This window comes from Solanum stenotomum, chromosome 4 (genome assembly GCF_019186545.1).
Source record: "Solanum stenotomum isolate F172 chromosome 4, ASM1918654v1, whole genome shotgun sequence".
NCBI lineage: Eukaryota > Viridiplantae > Streptophyta > Magnoliopsida > Solanales > Solanaceae > Solanum > Solanum stenotomum.
The window spans coordinates 6806565-6831078 of NC_064285.1; the positions used below are offsets into that span (position 1 = coordinate 6806565).

General features: G+C 28.4%; 2 protein-coding genes across 4 annotated transcripts in view; both read right to left on the reverse strand.

Annotated features, from left to right (window-relative positions):
• The window catches only part of LOC125861830 (uncharacterized protein C119.09c-like), a 436566-nt gene that overhangs the window by 17593 nt on the left and 394459 nt on the right, over positions 1 to 24514 (reverse strand). Inside the window, exon 1 of one of the 3 annotated variants that reach the window (XM_049541710.1) lies at positions 7480 to 7484. The exons of the other annotated variants lie outside the window; for them this stretch is intronic. The gene's annotated coding sequence lies outside the window, so the exon portion shown is untranslated. Of the gene's footprint in view, positions 1 to 7479; positions 7485 to 24514 lie in introns of those variants that run through there. 3 annotated transcript variants of the gene reach the window in all.
• On the reverse strand, positions 9474 to 11325 carry LOC125861818 (glucan endo-1,3-beta-glucosidase 11-like). Its single transcript, XM_049541696.1, has 2 exons — positions 10036 to 11325; positions 9474 to 9921 (listed from the first exon to the last, which is right to left on the reverse strand). The coding sequence occupies exons 1-2, from the start codon at positions 11215 to 11217 to the stop codon at positions 9835 to 9837; spliced, it is 1269 nt and encodes a 422-aa protein (XP_049397653.1). The 5' UTR covers positions 11218 to 11325; the 3' UTR covers positions 9474 to 9834.

A 24514-nucleotide genomic window follows, 5' to 3' on the forward strand; every position in this document is an offset into this window, starting at 1 on the left:
GGACCCGTTTGGCCCCAAAAAAACTTGGGGAAAACTTGGGAAGTGGTGTTTAGTCATATAACTTGGCAAATATATTTGTCAAGTATCCCAAGTTCCCAAATATTAGGGGAGGGGGTGGGGGGGATAGTATTTGGGCCAAGTTCTACTATTTGAAAATTCTAAAAAATTCTAAAATTACCCGAAACTTTTATATTTTATAAAAAATACTCATCATTTATTAATTCCAACTAATATTTGATATTACCTCCTCTGAAAAAGTTTGACTTCTAATTTGAGTGATAAAATTGAGAAAAAAGAGCAATTTGTGTTCAATGGATTATAAATATACCGAATTAGTGACAAGTTTGAGTATGCGATTAATGTATTTTCTTGCCTATATTGCTATTTTATTGTTGTTGATTGTTATCAATTGTGTTATTAGGTTATTTTATAACGGAACATATTCATTATAAAACGAGAATATAAATTTATAAGTATTTTTAATAATTTTTAGAACTTATGGGTATAAATCATATTTTTTGAAATAGTCAAATATTTTTAGGCAAATTTGAGCCCAAACAAAAACTTCACAAAATATAATTTGCCAAAAATATTCGAGAATTTGGAGTCAAACACTAGCTAAGAATACTCCTCCTCCTGGTGAAAAAAAGAAGTAGAAGTCTGTTTCGTAGGAATGTTTTATCAATTTATTTCTATTTATATTTATAGAAAATTTATTCCAAAAAAATGAATATTTCTCATGGCAAAACAACTCTTTAAATTGTTCTATTTACTTTCTTTTGAAATGACTTATGATGGTATTGGCTTTGCTGCTCTTGCTGCCACATTAAACCATACGTATATTCCATGGAAATACGGACAATGAGCTTATATATATGTTTCATCAATATTTCTTTTGATTTTCCATCTAGTGTTCGGTATCCACATTAAAGTCTGAATAAATTTGAATTCGCGCCGAAAAGTCTGACATTGAAGATAATGCACTTCTTAACTAAGGCAACTTCATACCCACCTTTGATGAAATAAACATCTACAATAAAAGGTGTGTTTGCATACTAAACCAACAAAGTTGCAGCAAAAACTAGTAACAACGGAAATCATTGTCTTATAACATTCATCAATTCATTCTCAATATATATCAAAAGTAACCGATGGCTCTCAAATCAAATTCTTGACTTCCTCTTGCTATTCATTTTTTGGTAAAGGAAAAAACTTTGGAATATTATAAAATATATACATTAATAATATTATATAAACATTCTTTATACAATATATATATATATATATATATATATATATATATATAATATACATTAAATATTTATGAGTATACTTTTCATATAATTTTACAATCACATTTTATACAATATGTATACAGTACATGTACAAGTTTATACAACAATAATATATTCTTTATACATATACACTCTTGATAAATATAGTTGTATACAACAATGATACAAATTTTATACATATTCTATACAATAATTATAAAGTTTCTATACATATCCTTTACAAATACATATTATATATATACACATCCTATACAAATACATATTCTATACAAGAATAACACGGTTTCTGATTACTTAGTTCCTCCATTTTCATCTTAGTAATATCACCAATCATGATACCAATATCATCCATCAAGAAGACCTCTCCAATATTTTGCTATGTGAAATGGACGACTTTGCTCCACCAACATAAATTCTTGCTTATGTAGCAGATGACTTCTTCGATCAAATTCTTGATTTCAGTACGATTCTCTTGAATTTTGGGTGTGTTTGAATTCAGCCTTTTGTTAGGTCTACACATACCATACAAATAACTATTCTATACACATCCTACACAAATACATAATCTATGCACATCCTATATTCCTATACAAATACATATTCTATATAACAATTATACAATTTCTATACACTACCTATACAAATACATACATATTATATACAATAATTATATAACTTCTATACATATTCTATTCAAATAAATATTCTATACACATCCTATATATATATATATATATATATAAAACTAATACATATTATATACAACAATTATACAATTTCTATACACTACCTACACAACTACACACATATTCTATACAATAATTGTACAATTTCTATACAATTGTATTTATTTGTTTGTGTCTTTTTTCCGATAAAGAGCCCCCTCTATTTATAATTGTTTTTGTTTTCCTAAATTCATTCGAATTTGGAATATATAAAAATTATTTTTATCTCTTTTTTATTTGGTTTGGTTCCCAATTAGCTTTGGTTTAGAAAAAGATTTATTTACGGAAATAAAATAGTTTCGGAAGGACTTTACACGTTTTTCCAAATTGAGTCAAATTAGGAAATAAATTCTTGTTCTATCCTTATTTCGTGGGAAATTTGTACTTTTAATCCCTCAAATTTTAACAAATTCTGATTTTAATTCTTTTTATATTTGTGGGTCTAACTATATATTTTTTCATAATTATAATATTAGTAGAAAAATGAAATTATTTTTATTTTAATATTCTATATAAAATTTGATGACTTAATTATCAAGTCTGGTAAAGTAGTTGAACACCTCTATCATTAATTGAGGGTTCGAGTCATGTTGGAGGATACGTAAGAATACTACTCCTCCTGATGGAAACATGTTGTAGAAGTCTGTCTTGTAGGAATGTTTTATCAATTTATTTCTATTTATAATTGCTGAAAATTTATTCTGAAAAAAGTGAATATTTCTCATGGCAAAACAACTCTTTAATTGTTCTATTTACATGCATAATTCTTTTGAAATGACTTATTATGGTATTGATGATCAGCAACACTCTGACAAGAAAAGAAATAACAGCAGATACCAGAAAGTGCAAATACAAGTAATAGATCAACATCTATATAATCCCATCTTTTTTTCCTCTCCTTTCCAATCTACCAAATTCTCAAAAATGGCTCAAGAATTATTTTAGGTTGCAAATTTAAATCCCAGGTTCAATGTCAAGTAGGAAATGTGTCTACTAGTTCAACTTTATACAAGTTTAAGTCTATACTTGTGCATATAAAAAAACAAAGAACATAAAAGCTAGTTGATGCTAAGTTAAAAAAAGAGGAACTTTCGCAAATAACCCCTATAATAAACTTAATTATGCTCCATAGCTATAGTTTGCATATTTACGGGTTGTAGCTACAGTTTAAGCTTCTCGTTTGTTTAATTCACTGATTTATATAATTCGCGGGTACATTTGTGTAATTCAATTATTTTTATATAAACTCGAAATAACGAATTTATACAATTACAAATATCAAAAGTGTAAACAATTATACAAATTATATTATACAAATTCTGAATTATACAAACGTGTGAATTATACAAAACTAAAAAATTGAGCCGCATAATTATAACTAAAAGTAGATCGCGGATTGTAATTAAGACAAACTATAGCTATGTTAAATAATTAACTATTATATGTTAGCTTATACACATAATTTTCCCTTAAAGTAAGGTGTTTATGTGTTATGCCTAAAGCAATTATAAGACAAAATGTTTAACCAACATGTATCATAAAGTAACTACATATATACTTTGATGAAAAAAGAGCCTACATCATGTCATAACAAAATGGTTCCATAAGTACGAAATCATATACTATAATAAGACTCCCTAACTATCAACACGCGAAAAATACATAAATTGTCATCTGCTAATAAATTTGTTTGAGAACATATCGTATAGGTTTTGTCAAATGTGTGATATTATTTCTGAATCTTGCTTGACAATTGTGAAGACTATTTCAAGTTTTGGACATTTTCTTCTTTGGTGCCATCTTTGATCTTGACTTCCTTTGATAAAGAAAAAACTTTGGGATATTATAAAATATATACATTAACAATTATATAAATATTCTTAATACAATATATACACTACACATTAAATATACATTTAAGAGTAGGTTTTCATATAATTTTATAATCACTTTTCATACAATATGTATACAGCACATTTACAATTTTTATACAACAATAATATATTCTTTATACATATACACCCTTGATAAATATAATTGTATACAACAATGATAGAAGTTTTATACACATTCTATACAATAATTGTAAAGTTTCTATACATATCCTATACAATTACATATTATATACACATCCTATATAATACATATTCTATACAACAATAATACAATTTCTGATTACGGAAGGAATTTAGTTCCTCCACTTTCACCTTAGTAATATCACTCATAGTCATCACGATACCAATGTCATTCATCAAGAAGACCTCTCCAATATTTTGTTGTGTGAAATAGATAACTTTACTCCCACCAACGTAAATTCCTGCTCATGTAGTAGATGGCCTCTTCGATCAAATTCTTGACATCAATAGGACATTCTACACCTCCTTCGTGACAACAAATTGGTGGATAATTGAAGATTGTTTAAATACAGTTTTATACAACCATAAATGTATTATATACACATCCTACACAAATACATATTCTATACATATCCTATACAAATACATAGTCTATATTCATCTTATATTCCTTTACAAATACATATTCTATACTCATCCTATATTCCTATACAAATACATATTCTATACAACAATTATACAAACTCTATACACTACCTATACAAATACATACATATTATATACAATAATTATAGAATTTCTATACACATCCTATACAAATAAGTATTCTATACACATCCTATACAAATAAGTATTCTATACACATCCTATACAAATATACATTCTATACACATCTAATACAAATACATATTCTATACAACAATGATACAATTTCTATACACTACCTATACAAATACCTATATATTTGAATACAATAATTGTACAATTTCTATACAATTGTATTTGTTTGGCTGTGCCTTTTACCTATGTAAACAGCCCCACTATTTATAACTGTTTTGGTTTTCCTAAATTCATTCGAATTTGGAATTATATACAAATTATTTTCTCTTTCTATTTTGTTTGGTTTCCGAATTAGATTTGGTTTTGCAAAAGAAATATTATTTATGGAAATAAAATAATTTCTGAATGACTTTGCACTATTTTTCAAATTGAGTCAAATTAAGAAATAGATTCTTGTTAAATCTTTATTTGATGGGAAATTTGTGCTTTTAATCCCTCAAATTTTAACAAATTCTGATTTTAATTCTTATTATATTTGTGGGTCTAACTACATATATTTTCATAATTATAATAATGGTAGAAAATGAAATTATTTTTATTTTGATATTCTATATAAAATTTGATAATTTAATTATCAAGTCTAGTCAAGTGGTTGAACACTTCTATCATTAGTTGAGAGTTCGAGTCATGTCAGAAGATAAGTAAGAATACTACTCCTCTGGGTGGAAAAGAGTAGTAGAAGTCTGTTTTGTAGGAGTGTTTTATCAATTTTATTTCTATTTATATTTGTTGAAAATTTATTCCAAAAAAAAAGTGAATAAAATTTCTCATGGCAAAACGACTTCTTTAAATTGTTCTATTTACATTCTTTTGAAATGACTTATGATGGTATTGGCTTTGCTGCTCTTGGTGCCACATTAAAGCATACTTCTATTCCATGGAATTACAAACAATGAGCTTATTTATACGTTGTATCAAATTTTTTTTGGTTTTCCGGCTTAGAGTCCGACAAAATCTAAATTTGCTCCGAGAAATCCCACCCCTCCCTAACCTAGGTAACTTCATACCCACAAATAAACATCTACGATAAATGGTGTGTTTGGTATAACTTCTATTTGTATCACTTATAATGTTGGTTTGAGATGAAATTATATTACTAATGTTCCGGATTGAGACATACTAAACCAACAAAACACGAGAATGCTGCTAATTTTGTTTCAGTCACATAGAGTTGGTGTATCTGTTTGATTTGATTGAGAGTGACCTTTACGGTATCACTTATCAGAAATATGTTTCTTATGGATGGATTCCTTCAACCTTTTCTGATTACGGAAAGAAGTTAGCTCTTTCACTTTCACCTTAGTAACATCACTCACCGCACCAAGGTCAGTAGCATACCTAGTAAGACTATACATTCCAAGGGATAAAACAGAACGAGCCGTATATATAAACATTCTTAATACAATATATACACATTAACTATACTTCTTTTCGTATACAATTATACCATATGTATACGGTAAATATAGAACTTTTATACAACAACAATAAATTATTTATACATAAGTATAATTGTATACAACAATGATACAAATTTTATACACATTCTGTACAATAATTGTACAATTTCTTTACATATATATATATATCATATACAAATACATATTATATATGTATCTTATACAAGTACATATTCTATACAACAATAATACAATTTCTGATTACAGAAGGAAGTTAGTTCCTCCACTTTCATCTTAGTAACATCACTCATACACCAAGAAAACCGTTCCAATTTTTTGTTGTGTGAAATGGACAATGTTGCTCCCACCAACATAAATTTCTGCTTATGTAGTAGATGGCCTCTCCGATTGAATTCTTGATATCAATAGGACATTCTACACCTCCTTAATGACAGCAAAATGGATAATTGAAGATTGTTTAAATACAGTTTTATACAACCATGAATGTATTATACACATCCTATACATGTACATATTCTATACATATTCTTTATACACCCTATATTCCTATACAAATACATATTCTATACAACAATTATACAATTTCTATTCACTACCTATACGATTACATACATATTATATACAATAATTATATAATTTCTATGCACATCTTATACAAATAAATATTCTATACACATCCTATACAAAAATATATTAATCTACACACATCTAATACAAATACATACTCTATACAACAATGATACAATTTCTATACAAATACCTATATATTCTATACAATTGTATTTGTTTGGCTGTGCCTTTTACCGATTAAAGCGCCCCTCTATTTATAATTGTTTTTGTTTTCCTAAATTCATTCGAATTTGGAATATATATACAAATTATTTTATCTCTTTTTATTTGGTTTGGTTTCCGAATTAGTTTTGATTTTGGAAAAGAATTATTTATGGAAATAAAATAGTTTCTGAAGGACTTTGGATTTTTTTCAAATTCAGTCAAATTAGGAAATAAATTCTTGTTCTATCTTTATTTGATGGGAAATTTGTACTTTTAAATTTTAATCCCTCAAATTTTAACAAATTCTGATTTTAACTCTTATTATATTTGTGGGTCTAACTATATATATTTTCATAGTTATAATAATAGTAGAAAATGGAATTATTTTTATTTTTATATTTTATATAAAATTTGATAACTTAATTATCAAGTCTAGTCAAGTGGTTGAACATTTCTATTATTAATTGAGGGTTCGAGTCATGTGAAGGAATAATTATCTTGGTGGAAAAGAGTAGTAGAAGTCTGTTTTATCAATTTTATTTCTGTTTATATTTATTGAAAATTTATTTCGAAAAAAGTGAAAATTTCTCTTGGCAGAACGACTCTTTAAATTGTTCTATTTACATTCTTTTGAATTGACTTATGATGGATGGTATTGGTTTTGCTGCTCTTGGTGCCACATTAAAGCATACTTCTATTCCGTGGAAATACAAACAATGAGCTTATATATATGTTTCATCAATTTATTTTTTGATTTTCAATCTGGTGTCTGGTATCCACATTAGAGTCTGACTAAATTCAGATTCGCGCCGAGAAATCACGGAGGGTAAAGCGCTCCCTAACATACCTTTGACAAAATAAACATCTAAGATAAAAGGTGTGTTTGGTATAACTTCTATTTGTATTTTTTACAATGTTGATTTGAGATGATTTTAAACGGAGAAAATTGGAATGTGAGAATCCATATAGCTAATCTCACTTGTTCGGGACTGAGGCATACTAAACCAACAAAGTTGCAGCAAGAATGGAAATCATGCATGGAAGAAGTTAATTCAGATATATATATACATATTCAAATACAATTAACAAAGACTAATCCAAACTTCATCAGATCCCCAAACCCATGTTAACGTTGTTCTTCTGCCAAAAAAGGTTTTCATCTTCATGGGAATCGAAGATCAACAAAAAGTTAAACATGAAAAGTCTGGCATACTGCTAACATTGTTTCAAACACATGCATCCTAGATGCTATAAAGCTGGTTTATCTGTTTGATTCTGGAATCAGAATGTTTCGTATTGATGGACTTCTTCAGCTTTTCTGATTACGGAAGGAAGTTAGTTCCTCCACTTTCACCTTAGTAACATCACTTTTCACACCAGGTCATTTGCAAACCTAGTAAGACTATACATTCCAATGGATAAGAGTAAACCAGCCGGAGTCGACATGAATAACTTAAGGGGCAATGAAGCAATAGCTGTCAAAGTTCTCCAAGAGTAAATATGCATGGTCACCTTCAGCTAACTCACTCCTTTTTACTCTGTAAACACACCTTCTCCTTTTCGATTAGCAAAACCTGTTGCTGCTCTGAATAGGATTTAAAGACTCAAAGGTCCCAAGCTTTTCCACTTCCCACTACTATTCCTTAGTATTTGATTGGACACAAAGATTTAACAAAAATACTCTTTGGCCAAATACATATACAGTCCCTTTAGCTTGCAATTTAATATTTTTTATTTCGACACTCTATCTTAATATTGTTTCATTTTAGCTCTTTCAACTTCATATTTTAGGTATCATTTAAACATTAAATATTACATCCTCCCTTCTTATTTACAGTATGTTTTGTAGGAATTCTTACAAAAATTACTTTATCATCAACATTTGTCAAATACAGTAAGGATATTTTACCCGATACATGTATATTCTCATAATTCAATAAACTCTTTCGGTATTAAATTAAGAGTTAGTATACAATAAATATTTTTTTTTAAAGAAAAACATGCTACTATAATATAGGAGGAATGATTATCATTCAACTCTAATCCAAAAAGAGGACTTTTAAGTATATATATTTATTATATATAGATATAAGATCATCATATGAATATAGCTCATGACGACGGCTCCAACGAATATAAAAGTCATGGGGAGGATTAATGTCAATAAAGAATTGAAACAAATGGTTCAACGGTACTAAGTTCTAGAAGTCAGTTTTCGACATTAACAACAGTATTAAAATAATGAACAATTAAAGCTTTTCAACTGGAGAATCAATTGTCTGTTACAATTGTCCAGAAAAGATTTTCTTATATAATTTTTATTTACCCAATTTATATGTCTTTTAAATCTAGATTACCAATTAAACCACAACTTCTTGTTTTTATTTGAGTAAACAATACCAAAAGAATCACACATCAAATGAAGTTATATTGCGTTATGGATATTCAGAATCCATTTGAATTAACTTATTTCAGATATTTTTAAATATTTTGGACATATTTGAGTAAATTAAAAATTTGTTTATAAACATTTAATTTTTAATGAAACAAGAAAAGATGCCATTGATGAAATGAAGCTACAATACTACATGGAGTACAATTGTACAAATTAATGTAGCAATAGATAAATATACAAAATTATTGTTACCAAATTACAACTTGATCTAATCTTATCATGAAGAAAATAAGTACATCATCAAAGCCAGCGAGGAAAGCGAGGAGCAGCTGTCATCTTTTGGACTTTCCGGCGTACCGACGAATCTCATCAGCAGAGCAAATCAAGCCGCCGATTATTCGTTAAACAAAAGAATAAGACTACAATCAAAGAATAAAACGGCAACTAGCTATGGCGGAAACGCCCAAATTAGCTTTTACAACAGTACTCAACAATGGCGGAACTTCACAGCAATTCCAATAATGGAGTTTACAGTTGAGAAAATAGCAGTAAAATTGAACCCACTATGATGTGGAGTTGCAGAATCCAGGATTTCCAGCAAAATAGAACTCCCCCCTGAAATTAAATGACTCCAGTGTTAGCGCCGGCACCGGCGTCGGCGTCGTACGACGGTGTAGACTAATTTGAAATATTATAAAAAAAACTAAAACTAACTAAATGTATGCTTACCGAATTAGAAGTAATGGACATATATCCGGGAGAGGAACTTCCGTCCTGCGGTGACCACGACGTCGGTGTTGTAGAACCGCTGCCAGTTGCTGGACTTCTACCGGAGCTGCTATTAGTGCTGACACCGGCGTTGATTCCGGCGAATCCTAAGGGATATGACGGTGTGCCGTCAGGCTTGAAAAGGCCGTAGTTGCGCTCCGACATAGGGCCAGATTTCAAGTTCTCGTTAAACAAAGCAAAGACGTATATGTTCAAATTGCTGTTAGGCTTCAACGGAGTTCCCTTCTTTTGACTCACAAGTTTAATAAGATTGCAATTATATTTCCTCGCATTATCCGGCGTAGCTCCGAGCTCATCGGCGTCTCCTTTCGACGGCCAACCTGTCTCCGAGATCTGGACGCAGACATTTTTGTAGCCAATTGAAGCTAAAGCAGAGTGAACCGCATCGATTTGGGCAAAAAGCATGTTATCATAATGAAGATTGGTTACTGGATCAACAATCCCCTGATTAGGCTGAAACAGCACGAAATCCAGCTGCACCTGTTTTGGATCTGCCTTGTACGCAAAATAAGGATAAGCATTGATTAAAAACGGCGAACCAGTTTTACAATGGAAATCCACCACCTGAGTAACACAGCTAACAAGATCTCGACGGAAAGCGCCGGAGGACGGCGGGTACGAAGTCTCGAGAATGGCAACTGAATGTGCAGTAGTTACACTCACTTGCTTATCTAAGTTCATGCTAACAAGAGCGGCGTAAACATTTTCCATCGCCGGTAGTAGATTGTCGGAAAGTGCAGTGTTGTTAAAAGTTAGCACTTCATTTCCAACGGCGATGCAAGTGATTTTCGTCGCCGGTAAATAAGCTTGGACGTTAGTTTTAACCCATGCCTGAGCTTTAGCAGGATCCTTCATATCGGAGAGATACTCATTACCGAGGCTGACAATGAATTCAACACCAGAATTTGCAAATGCTTTGAGGACATGTGGATCGGCGTCGTAGAGCTTCACTCTGGTTGCTCCCATGGACTTTACTAATGGAACTACTTTCTCCGGAGGTGGGAGATTATCGGCAATCTGACCGTAGTTAATGCCGATAGAAGTTGCCATTACCGTGCTGATCAAAAACACTAAAATTAATGAAACGTAGTTGATATGAATGATGGAATCCATGGTAGACATGAATGAGGAAGAAGAAGCTATGCAAGTGTGGATAATAGAGTAGTGAAATGAAGTGAGTGGAGCAAAGAGTGGGAGTTGATCAGTGGGGGACTGCTTGGCGCTTGCTATAGAAGTAACGGCGTTAATGCATATTGATGGATTTAGGTGGTCACATTTAACATCACTCCGTATCCTGCAGTCATCTACCTACCTACCCTATCTGCATGTCCATTGCCCAAGAGATTTTGAAGGTTTAATAAGTAATTACTTAACGACCAATGAAGGTTGCGATGGAGTTGTAAATATTCATTCATTCTTAATTAAGAGGTCTGACTCCTTGAGTACGGAATCGTCTTTGTTAGGGAGCATTTTACTCTCCCTTCCTAATGCAAATTCAAATTTAGTTGGGCTCCAATATAGATATCAAACATCAATGAAAAATCAAAAAAAATAATTAACCGATGAATATATTACTCCCTCCATTCGTCATCTTACTAAAAATACATGCTCGAATAATTGATTTTTTCTCATTTTACCTCTATAATTAATACACTTTGAAAGTCTAAATAAATTTAGAAGTTAGAAATTTATTTTTTTTCAAGAATTTACTCCTAGGTCCCATATTAGATGCACTTTCTATTTTCAGGATAATTAAGAAATTATTCTTCTCTTTATTCATTATTATTTGTCATTTATTTCTAAAATATATTTTTATTTTTGACATATCAAAGAAAAGACGATTATTTTTTTCCATGTTTTACCATTTACATTAAATATTATTCTTCAAAAAAAAATTCAAGACATAATCCTAAATATCATTTAATAAGGATAGTGTGTAAAATACATATCAATAGTACTTGTTTTCTTAATGAATGTGTCAAATCAAACAATGATAAATAAAAATAAATGAAGATAGTCCTAGATTGATCAACTTTACTATTTTGCCCTTTGTTCATACTCCCTCCGTCCCTTTTTAGTTGTCCACTTTAGAAATGACACACAGATTAAGGCAACAATGATTAGCACAGTGAAGTTACAATTTTACCCTTATGAGAACTTTTCACTTCAAAATTACAACCACTTATTTGAATTAAAGTGAAATAAATTGGAGGGAAACAACATACACTTTTACAATTTTCAAGAAATGTAAATAAGGGTATAATAGGAAAANGGCTGGGAGGGTACTTATGCATTTTCCCTTTATTTTGGGAAAATGAATACGTACCCCCCCAGCCTATAGCCAAAATCCCTGAGACATACCTAACCTTTACTAAGGTTCTATTACCTCCCGAACTTATTTTATATGTAATATTCTACCCCTTTTTGGCCTATGTGGCACTATCTTGTGGGCCCAACGCTTGTTGACATTTTTTTCAAGGATAGTGCCACGTAGGCCGAAAAGGGGTAGAATATTATAGATAAATTAAGTTGGAGGGTGTAATAGGACATTAGTAAAGGTTAGGTGTGTCTCTGGGATTTCGAGCATAGGCTTGGGGGGTACTTATGCATTTTCCCAAAAATAAACGAAGATAGTCCTAGATTAATCAACTTTACTAATTTGCCCTTTGTTCATACTAATTAGTCTATTGGTAAAAGAAATTCTTATTTCTTAGATTTTCAAATTTTGTATAAACTTCCAAAGGTCATATTAATTGTACGAGTAAAATGGAAAAAAAATAATTAATTATATCATGATTTAATAAGTGATCAAGTAATATGAGACATATTTTTAACAAGTGTGTCTATCTAATATGAAACAAGAAGTATTAATTACAATATTGTATCTATTACAATAATTATTATTCATATGTTCTATGCTATTAAGCATATTTTTCGTAAATTATCTTTATATCCATCAATATTTTAAAACAATAAATTAGTAAAATTGATCATCTTATTTATAATTTCTTAAGTATCGTGTAAAATATAAAATGATTAATTAATATGAGACAAGGAAAGTATTCGCTCTGTTTATTTTTACTTATTTATTATATTAAAATAATTATTCGGTTTACTTGTTTAATCTTAAAAATTAAGAGATAATTTATTAATTTATACCTATTATATCTTTATTGTTAAATACTACTCAGTTGTCAACCCTCTTTCTAAAATATTATAAACTTTATCATTTTATTAATTACTCCCTTTGTTCACTTTTGCAGGTCTATTTTAAACTTTACAGATCCTTTAAGAAATAAATATAAATATTCTATTATAATATTCATATTAACTGATATATAGCCTTTAATTTTTAAATAATTTGGAGAATAAATAATTACTCTTAAGAATAAAAAAATAAAATTTATATCTTATAAACAAATGAAAAACTATTTTCAAAATAATGAACGAGTAAAAATAAATCAACAAATACTTTTGAAAAAGGTTTGTCCAAAGTCAAAACAAACATGGAGTATAGATTGGTAAAAGATTGAGATGCTTTGATTGGAAGAGTTAAACAATAAAAAAACAAAGATAAAGAGATGCTTTGATTGTGGTGTAGTAGAAGACTTGGTGTGGATTGGATTTTGATCTTTCACATTTGCTTTTCAAATTTTATCTTATGTTTGGAGCCCACGATGGAATTGATTCCCGTTTTCTTCTTATGTTAGGACAAAAGGAGTGGGGAAATGATGAGTTGCACTTCTATTGTTGGCCATTTTCTTCCTTTAATTCTTTTCACTAAAATAGTTTTTCATCTCGTGCCTACACACAAACGCCAATAAAAAGCCATTACATGTCCTTCGGATGACTCCGTTGATTTGGAAGGTCGTCTTCTGATCTCGATCCCTCCTTAATGTCTTTTAAGTCGAGTCTGATGCATAAGACTTATCTAGTGCAATTCACATTTTCTGTGTGATTTACAGGCTATTATACGGTAGAGGTTGATCTAATGCACACGATGTGCTCACTATAGAGTGCTCATCCGAAGTGTAAAAGGTATGTCAAAAGTTATAGCGACAACGGGTTATGTTAGCTGGAAAAAAAAAATTAAAACCACCACATAATAAATTTATAAATTGTACCAAGAATGTGTATCTCTTCCTATCCAATCAAAGTTTGATGAGCATTTGAAGTAATTAAGCTAGCATTTGATTACATATATAAGACTAGATGTTAAAATTTTATTTTAAAAATACTTTCAAGTTTCCAAAAATTGCTTAGATTAGTTTTCGAATGAATTTTCACTTTTACTTATAATTTTTTTAAATAAATTAAAATAAATTACATGTTCAATCACACCTTTTAATTCTAAAAATAAGAACTTCAACAACTTAAATTTTCAAACTTTAACTTTATTGTAATCCAATCCAAACATTATTATTATGAGAAAATATGATAAGTTTGTTGTGTGTCATCACATGTCTCCGTTTTTACCATAAGTGCGCGTAACTTTCTTTTGTGATACTTCCAATTTAGCACAGTATATTACTTTGGCTTGTAGGTCCTTTATTCAAACATCAAATTAGACCTTCAATAAGTGACTACATAAAAAGAACTTTCGTCACGAAAGAATATGATGTAGTGGATTGTGTTATTTCTTCGTTTAATTAAAAGTTTTGAATTCGAGTTCTGGATATAAGAGAATCTCTTGATAGAAAATGCTTTCATTCCTATGTAATGCGAATTTAAATTAGTCGGACTCTGATCTGACTGTGAATTTTTTGAAAGTAATAATAATAGCCGACTACTTATTTTGACTGCGCATTTTTGATACAAAGAAGACAACTATAGAATTAAATTCAAACAACTATTATCTATTTAATTTGGACATCTATGGTATTATTGTCCTTAAATTTCACCTTGGCCCACCAATTTTTTTTGTTCCTATTCTTGCAAGAGATTATCTTGTGTGTTTCATTTCATCCCTCACGTTGGGTTGATGTTCTCCAAATAATTATATTGATGAATGAAATTTGTAAGTGAAGCTTATTTTGTAGATTATAATCTCTAAGTTACTGATTTAATGCTTGATTTATTAAATTTTTCGGTGCTGTTTTTAATAATTTATTTTCATCTTTAAAGTATTAGCCGACTAGCCGTAACTTTGGCATTATAAAAACGGAAATAGTCTACAATATATAAAAAATAATATAGAAATATTTATATCAATCATTAGAAAATTCGGCCAAATATTCTATAATAATAATTTGTAACACGATGACATCATATATTCTTTGTAATAATATTGTTCATAAGCTAGATATGAATATTCTTTTTTGAACTTATTTAAGTTTAATAAGAGCTTCAAAGAACCTTAATATAAATTTTTGGAGCTTTCGAATCGTTTTCGGGGGGAGATTATTTGGTACCATTTAATTAAAAGTTTTGACAAAAATCTTTGTCGATTCAAGTATTATAATGTTGTGAAGATACTCAAATTTTTATGCTACGATTAATTTTAAAACAAGTATTTGCTTTAGTAATTTTTCATGCCTCAATTTATGTGACTTTTTTTTTTTGTTTGTTAGTCAAGAGAAGTAGTATTGAAAAGGGATAAGGATCTGAAAATTACCTCAACTTTAGTCGAATTTGCTGTTGCGATACTAAACTTTCATAAGGACTTATTACCTCCCTAGACTATTTAATATCGTATTTTTTACCCCCTGAACTATTTAATAGTGTATTTTAAAGGTATATATGTGCCCACGTAGACACATTACTATTTATAATTTTGCATTATTTTTTATGTCTACGTGGGCAAATATATATGTTTAAAATACGGTATTAAATAGTCTAGGGAGGTAATAGGTCCACATGAAAGTTTAGTATCGCAATAGCAAATTCGACCAAAGTTGGGGTATTTTTCAGACCCTTATCCCTATTGAAAATATCTTTAAATTCAACGTGAATTATTAGTTTTATCTCCGAATTATTGACATCCTTAAAAACACATCTTTACTTGACTAACTGAATTTAAAATACACCTTAGATCTTACAATATGAGTAAAATACACTCTTAGATTCTTGCTAAGTTTAAGAGTGTTTTCAACACTTCTCTTAGCTTTTTATTAAGACGCACACGCTTTTACAAGAATTTGAAAACACTTGCTATGTCATGTTGCAGTTGAGATGAAACCAATAATATGTGTTAAGTTCATGAGTGTTTTCAATACTTTTCTCTTATTAGTTTAAAGAAAAATGACATATTTTTATATTTAATATTAAATTTATTTTTTTAATTCTATCTTAATAAAATAATTTATAATTATAATTTTTCAATTACAAACATAATTTTTTTCTTGAAATACTTTATATTTAGTTAAATACTTCCACATTGAAACAAAAATAATATTATCATCGCTAGTGTAGAGATTCCCAATTCAATAAAAATAATACTAAAATCATAATATTCTGAACCAACTATAGGACAACATGTGTATATTAAATTCCTGTCAGTTCACACTTATTATTTCTGTCTACCATCTTCTTGCAGAACTGTTTTAGACCGTTAAGGGCCATTTCTATCCCATCAATTACTCCATATGTCCTTAATTGCTTGTCTACTTTTAAATTGACACACTTATTAAGAAAATAATTAATGACATAGTAAATTTATCATTTTACTCCTTTTAATTATAAAGTGGATGAAAAGTTTTACATTTTTCAAAATAATTAGTCATTTAATTGAGGATATAATAGGTAAAAAGAATTTGTCATTTCTTGATTTGTCAAAATGGACAAGTAATTAGGAACAACTATAAAAGGAAAAATGGACAAGTAATTAGGGACAGAGGGAGTATCTAGCAGCCAAACCCATAACGATTTTTTTTTTCTAACTGACCGTCTAAATTCGAATCGCGCACTATAGAAATCGTTAGGGGTGTCATTTTCAATAGAATTTTTTCCATATTCATTGCCTTAATTTGAGACCTTTTTAAAGGATGCAACAATTTCACCACTACACCATAACCTATGTAGTATTATTGCATACAAAATGATACTTCTTTTTCCGTTCCACATTAATTGACCATTATATTGTAAATAGCTGTCTCAATATTAGTTGTCCACATTACTGAAGTGATTACATTAATTAACTTTTTTCTATATTACCCTTGCAGATAATCTTTTTTTTAAAGTGATCGCATTTGTTTATAAAATTTCAAAAAAGTCTTTTAAGGGCAGAATTAGTAAAGCTAACTTCTTATTTATGATTTCTCAAGCACCATGTAAAATGAAAAGTGATTAACTAGTATTGGACGGATAGAGTACAATTGTTAGATATATATTTTTCCGTCTCAATTTATGTGATGTTGTTCGACTTGACATAAAGTTTAAAATAAGTCATAGATATTTGAGTGTTTATGAATAATTTTGTTAAGATAAAATAGGTATTAAAATGTTAAATTGTTACCAAATATTGAAATATGTCATTCTTTTTTAAATTGATCAGAAAAAAAAATAAGTTATATAAATTGAGATGGAAAACATATTTATTATTATACTGCACACATTTGAATATGAAATTATTTTTCCATGCTCCTACTTATACACTTATCTAATGTTCTAAATATGGTTGACACGAACATGAAAATAGAAACGATGCGCCAAATAAACCACCATGCGATCTAGTGAATTGGTGCTTAAATTTGCGGGGCATAATAGATAAGCGTATAATTTAACTTGATTTCAATTGATATTACATTCTTTAGTTTTGAGTATGCATAAGTAGATACTTAAATTTGTATAAAAGTGAACATTAGGCATATACGTCATACATGACGATTCATGTTAGATACACTTCAATTAGTTTTTATTATGAAATGTATAACATGTATATCTAGTTGTATAGATCTATACAAATTCAAATATTTATTTGTAAACATATAAAATTAAAAAATATAGATATCAATTAAAGCCAATTTAAATATCACGTTTATGTACTATGTCCTTTGGAGTAAAATGTATTAAGCATGTAATAGTAAGGATCAAGACAACATGCATTCACATAGATTTCACATGCCATGTTGGGCCATCAAGTAGTCAGCATTGGGCCCTATTTTCAAAGCAGAGATAGTGGGCCTCACCATTATCAATTGAGCCCATAAGTGAATGTTTCTTTCCAGAAAAATCACGTCCTATACACATTTAAGAGTCAATTTTACGGGTTTTAAATATACTTTTAAAAAATTCTTACTTATAACAATTTATTTACGAGTTATGACATATCATTTAAAGTTAATTTTATTTAAAAATCAATTTCCATTTATTTAATAAATGATTAATTTATTTATGTTTTTTTTTATTAATTAATAATATGTAATTAAATTTATTTCTGTTCCTTTTTTAAATCTGAAATTATCAGTTACATAGATATAGGAATTCACCTACAACACGTTTCCTTCTTTACCGTTCCACTTCCCATACGTCAATCCAACCCCCTCCAAACTGCCCATACGTCAATCCCTCCCCCCTCCCCCCACGCTCATCCAATTCTGCACGCCATTAACACACTAGCCCACTTTTACCTTCATCTATCACATCTTTCTCACCACCAAACTACACCAACTTCACAATCCTCCATTCAATTTAGTTTTTTCAACAAAATCATGTCGAAGAAAACGGTTGTAACTCCTCGAAAGATCCCTCGATTAGTCGAAGGAACTTCTACGGATGAAGTTCATGCTCCATCTTTCAATATTTTGACTCAAATACCGCCGTCAAACATTGTTGAAACTCCAGCTAGGGGTTGTTCATCTCTATTGAAAGATCAAAAAGAGAAAAAAAAATGACTCAAATAAAAGGGTGAGTCCGATAAATTGAAAGGGGAAGAAGAGGAAGGGGAAAAATGTTGAAACCCCTTTTGATTCTGATTCTGATTCTGATTTTGTTACTGAATCAAAATAGAAAAAAAGAAAACAAACAATGAGTATTGAAGTTGTTCAGTCGTCAAAACCATCTACAAGAAGATCCAAAAAAAAAAAGGAATCAGAAGTAAATTGTTAGGGTAAATATTATATTCAATTTATTTTCACATTATTAAAATTACTGTTTTTTTTTCTAAAAATATCACATTATTCTTATATTATTTTCGAAATAGTTGTTTGGATGAAACGTGTATGAAATCTGATTAATATGTGTATGATTCTGATTAAACAGTTGATTATTGGATATTGTATGATTTGTGATATAATAATGGCATACAAATGGTATGAATTGTGTTTTAACAGTAGTGTGATTGTCTATTAACTGTATATACAAAGAGTGAGGATGGCGCGATCAGTGAGAGTGAAGTTACTGGTACGGTTGCTAGCAAATTTGGTGGATCTCGCATAGCAAAAAAACATGTTCCAGATACCACCAATTATCCTACACCAAGACCACGTACAAGAAATTTGAAATAGTTGATTGCACCTTCTACTTTTTTAGAATTACACGTTATTTATTTTTTTACTTTTGGACAACTTTTTTGTGTTTAAGTATTTGATGATATATAATATCATATGTTTTCTTCCAATCAGATACCATCTACATATGAATTACTGTTTGGCTATTATAATTTCAGGATACTAGTAATATACAGACTTCATACCATTTGGATTCACTATTTTAAAATATCAGTGTGCATCCAAATTGTACAATTAATGGATGAAACATGTGTGAAATTTGATTAATATGTGTATGACACTAAATTTAATGTTTGATGGTTGGATATTGTATTAATTGTGATATAATATTGGTATACAAATGATATGCATTGTGTGATCATATGAAATTGATTTATTGTTGGTATAATATGTGTGATATAAACTGAAGTTCGTGTTGGAATAAAACTTGAATAAGATTGGTATAAAGTTTGTTATATATTACACTATATTTACACTATCTTATATATTAATCTGGAATAAATTTTATTTCCAAGTATATTAAATTTGTATGAATAATTAATGAATCGCGTATATGAAATATGGAATCTGAAATCTGAAATTTGTACAAATATTTACACTATCTTATATATTAATCTTAAATAAATTTTATTTCCAAGTATATGAAATCTGTATGAATAATTAATGAATCACGTATATGAAATCTGGAATCTAAAATCGAAAACCTGTACAAATATTTACACTATCTTATATATTAATTTGGAATAAATTTTATTTCCAAGTATATGAAATCGTAAAGAAATCTACATTAGCTTTCTTTTGATCTAAAAAAACCCGCACACCAACATAATTGTGGATACTAACAGGGGGACATCTATCACTAATTATATATTTTATCTCTATATTGTGAATATTAGCATCTATCATTAGCTGCGATGTTATCGCACTTACTAGACCACTATAAAGACTAGAATACTCATATATAATCCCCTCCATTTGAAAATCAACATATTTTCCTGTTTCATTAAAAAAAAATAACAATTAGTCTTACATAATACAAAAAAAAAAACAAAATTATACACACTTGTCATTATTTTTTCATACAAAAATCATTCAAACAATAAACTACAAACAAATTTCATTAAAAAATAAAATTTCAGATTTCATACATACAATCATCATTTATACCAAATTTATACATTTCTCATACCAAATAGTTCATTCCTTTCACACAAATTTATATATAATTGACAAAACTTATATAAACAATAACATTTCAAATTTTATACCAACTTAAAACACTTTTCGTACAATTATTCAAAATTCTAAATAACTTTTTTTACTAACTAGTTAACACACTCATACCAACTTAAAACAATTGTCATACAATTCTTCAAAATTCTAAATAACCTTTTTTTCGCATTAGTGAATACACTTTCATAACAAATTCATTACACTTATACTAACAAATTCATTCAAAACTATACATTTTAATTTATTTTTTCAGGAAAAAAACAGTAATCGATATTATAATTTTAATCTACGTACCCAATCTACAACGATAAGAATATTTATATGTTATACATTTATACTCAAATCTTTCATATATTACGACAACCTCTCATGAAATCATTGTTTTGCCAGTAAAAAAAATAACCAAAAAAAAAAATATATGGTGACATTAAACCCCTACCAAAAAACAGTAACTTACCAAGAAACTAATTGATTTTACAGTTTCACAACAACTACTATGTATTATGAACTAAACGTATTGTTTATACAAAAAAACATATCACATTCAATATAGTGACGATTTACAAAAACAAAATCACAAAATGTGATTTACAGTTTCATTTTTTCTTTTCATTTCACTGAAATCCAAATACAAATAGTAAACAATTAAAAATACTAACCTAAAGGATCCCATCTTCCGCCATGTTTAATTAATATTGATACGTAGTTGTCCATAAAAAAAAAATCAGGATTTTTCAAACAAAAAAAAAACTTCAATTTGTTGCTAGTGACAAAATTTCTGGAAGAAAATTGAAGAGAGAGAAACGTGGAAGAAAAATGGATAAAATCAAATTTTTGAATTAATTTTAACAAATTAGCTGTAATTAAGGAAATTGAATATTCTTAATCAGTTTGAAATTCCTTAATTCATGCTAATTAATAATTATCTTAAATTAATTCAAATCTTTTTTTTTTTTTTTTCATTTTTTCCTTCATAAACGTTTTTTTTAAATTTTTTTTAATCTTTTTATTCTTTTCAAATCAAATGTTTTTAATTATTAAAAATAACCTTTTTTTTTAATAATCTGTTAGAACCTGAAATTTTTAGTGTTACAACTTGAAAGTTTAATTCTATTGCTATAACTTGAAAATATTAGTCTAATATATGTCATATATGAAATTTTCACTTTGTTTCCCTAAGACATCACTTTATATTTTGGCTTGATCCATAATCCTTAATAATTTCTTAATTTGTCGGGATATTTCATTTCGACATTTAAATCAACTCTTGTTTTAATTGAATACTTTAAACTCTTAATAAATTGCTCTAATTAAACACTTTGAGTTCAAATTGTGTTTTGTTTTGCTAGTAGTAGAGTTAATCTTATAAAATATAAAATTTATTTTAATTATATATATTCACCTCAATAAACTGTAAAACTTCATGCATTTTCTAGTTGAGACTGAGCCAAAGATGACATATTTTATATGTAGGTGTTAAACCATCTTTAGGGACAACAAAAGTTGATTTCAATTCATATGTATAACTTAAATACTCTAGTCTACGAAGTCTCTAATACATAAGATCAAAATAGAAGTATTGGAGAAAGCCTCGACGTACAATTTATTTATATTGGACTAAAGGAAGTAATGAATCTTAGTGGGATCTAATTAAAAAATATTCAAAAAAGTAAATGCATTCAGTCATTCAATTTTAAACGATGTCTATCTATATATGCTTACCTACTATATATTTAGTTTTATTTTATTTGACTCTTATTCTAATAGTAGATTATTAATTATTATTTTTTTTATCTATTTTAATAAATTAAGAGAATTTTATTCGTATTCTTTTTTTTTTATTATTATTATTTAAAGGGAAAAGAAGTGATATAAACACCTCAAGTCAACTTATACATGAGAAGTTAGGTAACATAGAGCATAATATACGTATATCCGTCTCTCTCCACTTCCCCACCTTGTCTCCACTAAAGTTTCCATCAAAACATGGATTAGTCAATTTGGTGTATGATAATTAATGTAGAAAAATAAATAATCTTAGTACTAAGAACATATAATAATATTTTAATTTACTAATTAAATTAATCTCTCTTTTGACTAAATTTTTTGAGAAATATTTTTTTAGAAAAATAAATTTATAAAAATGAATATAATAATTGTTGTAATGGAAGCAGAGAAAACAAGTATCGATATTATACTTGTGAAAATTTTTAAACGTCGGGGTGGAATCGAATAAGCTCCCGATTATACTATTCCTTCACCTTGACAATGGAGGAATAACACCTCCCACTAATGTCTCTAACACACATGGATCGAGTTAATTCGAGATTTTAAATATCAAATTAAATTATTTGTTATTGGATTTTCAAATCTATAAATCGAATCAAATTAAATCAGTAAAATTTTGGTTTACCGGCCGTGATTTTTTTTGGATTTTCTCAGTTATTAACTTGTGCTTCAAATATTTCTCTAGTGAGTGGTGACACTAAAATATTCAACAAAAAATAATAATGAAACGACATAAAATAAATAAGTTATAATGAAAATGATCATAATTTTAAAAAACTAAATCATGCCAAAATAAGTCTAATAGCTATTAATTACATGATTAAACATTAAAGAAAAATTAAAATTAGGTTATATATTTTAATTGTCTAAACCAATGTAAAATTAAAAAATAATTATTCAATATTATTGTCGTTCTTCATATTGAATTGATTTTTTTATTGATAGCATTAGCATTGATTTGATTTTAATTTGAGATTTATTAGAATTACTAATATCTATCGATTATAACCTTTATTGGACCATTCAAAATTTTAAGTCCAAATTTGAAATAATATATTAAAAGATAAAAATATGAAAAAGTATAAAAAAATATTTTGAAATTTCATCAAAGTAAATATTTTTATGTATAAAATTAATTTTAAAAATTATATAAATAATGTCGAATTGATTTGGTTTCGAATTGATTTTTTAAAGTTAAACTAAATTATCCCAAGTCTAATCAGATTTTTTTCTCCAATATCAAATCAAGTCAAAATAAACTATTAATCAATTTATTTTCTTAATTTAACTCGATTTGTGCAGTTTTCAATTTGATTTTGTTCACTTATAGATGGCATTGACCGTCTCCAATATTTGATCGATTTGATCTCTAATTTTCATTCCTTTTCATGAGAGAAGTAGAATGAATAAATGAGAATATCAACACATCCGACAAAAAATGATTAATCTTTATCAAAAGAACCTGCTAAAGCCCCGTATTTCACGAGTTAATTTTTAGACGAACTCCGTAATTTTTCATATATACTCAAAAACATTAGCTTGTTAAAAAATGAAGTATTATACACAGTGGCGGAGGCAGAAATTTTAATAAGGGGGTTCAAAATCTGAAAAGTAAACACATGAACTAGTGAAAAGGGGTTCGACATCTATTATACATACCTAAACAATAATTTTACCCATGTATAAATAGTAATATTTTTCGCCAAGAGGGTTCGAATCCTCATTATATACTGCCTCCGCCGCTGATTATACATATAAAAATAATTTAAATGTACAATCATTCCTTTAATATTTAATAACATAATCTTATATCTATACAAATATTCATGATTCATTTTAATTATAAATTTTTGAAAAAATATTATTTTATTTTTATAAACAACTTGATCATGACCAATCAAATACCGTTACATGCAAGGGACGGGTCACGGGGAGGGTGTAACAACTAACAA

Excerpts from the sequence above, each read along its gene's own strand:
- LOC125861818 (XM_049541696.1), bottom strand. The coding sequence starts at position 11,217 with ATGTCTACCATGGATTCCATCATTCATATCAACTACGTTTCATTAATT. Across the intron at positions 9,922-10,035 it reads TGTCCATTACTTCTAATTCG|GGGGGAGTTCTATTTTGCTG; the intron begins GTAAGCATACAT and ends ATTTAATTTCAG.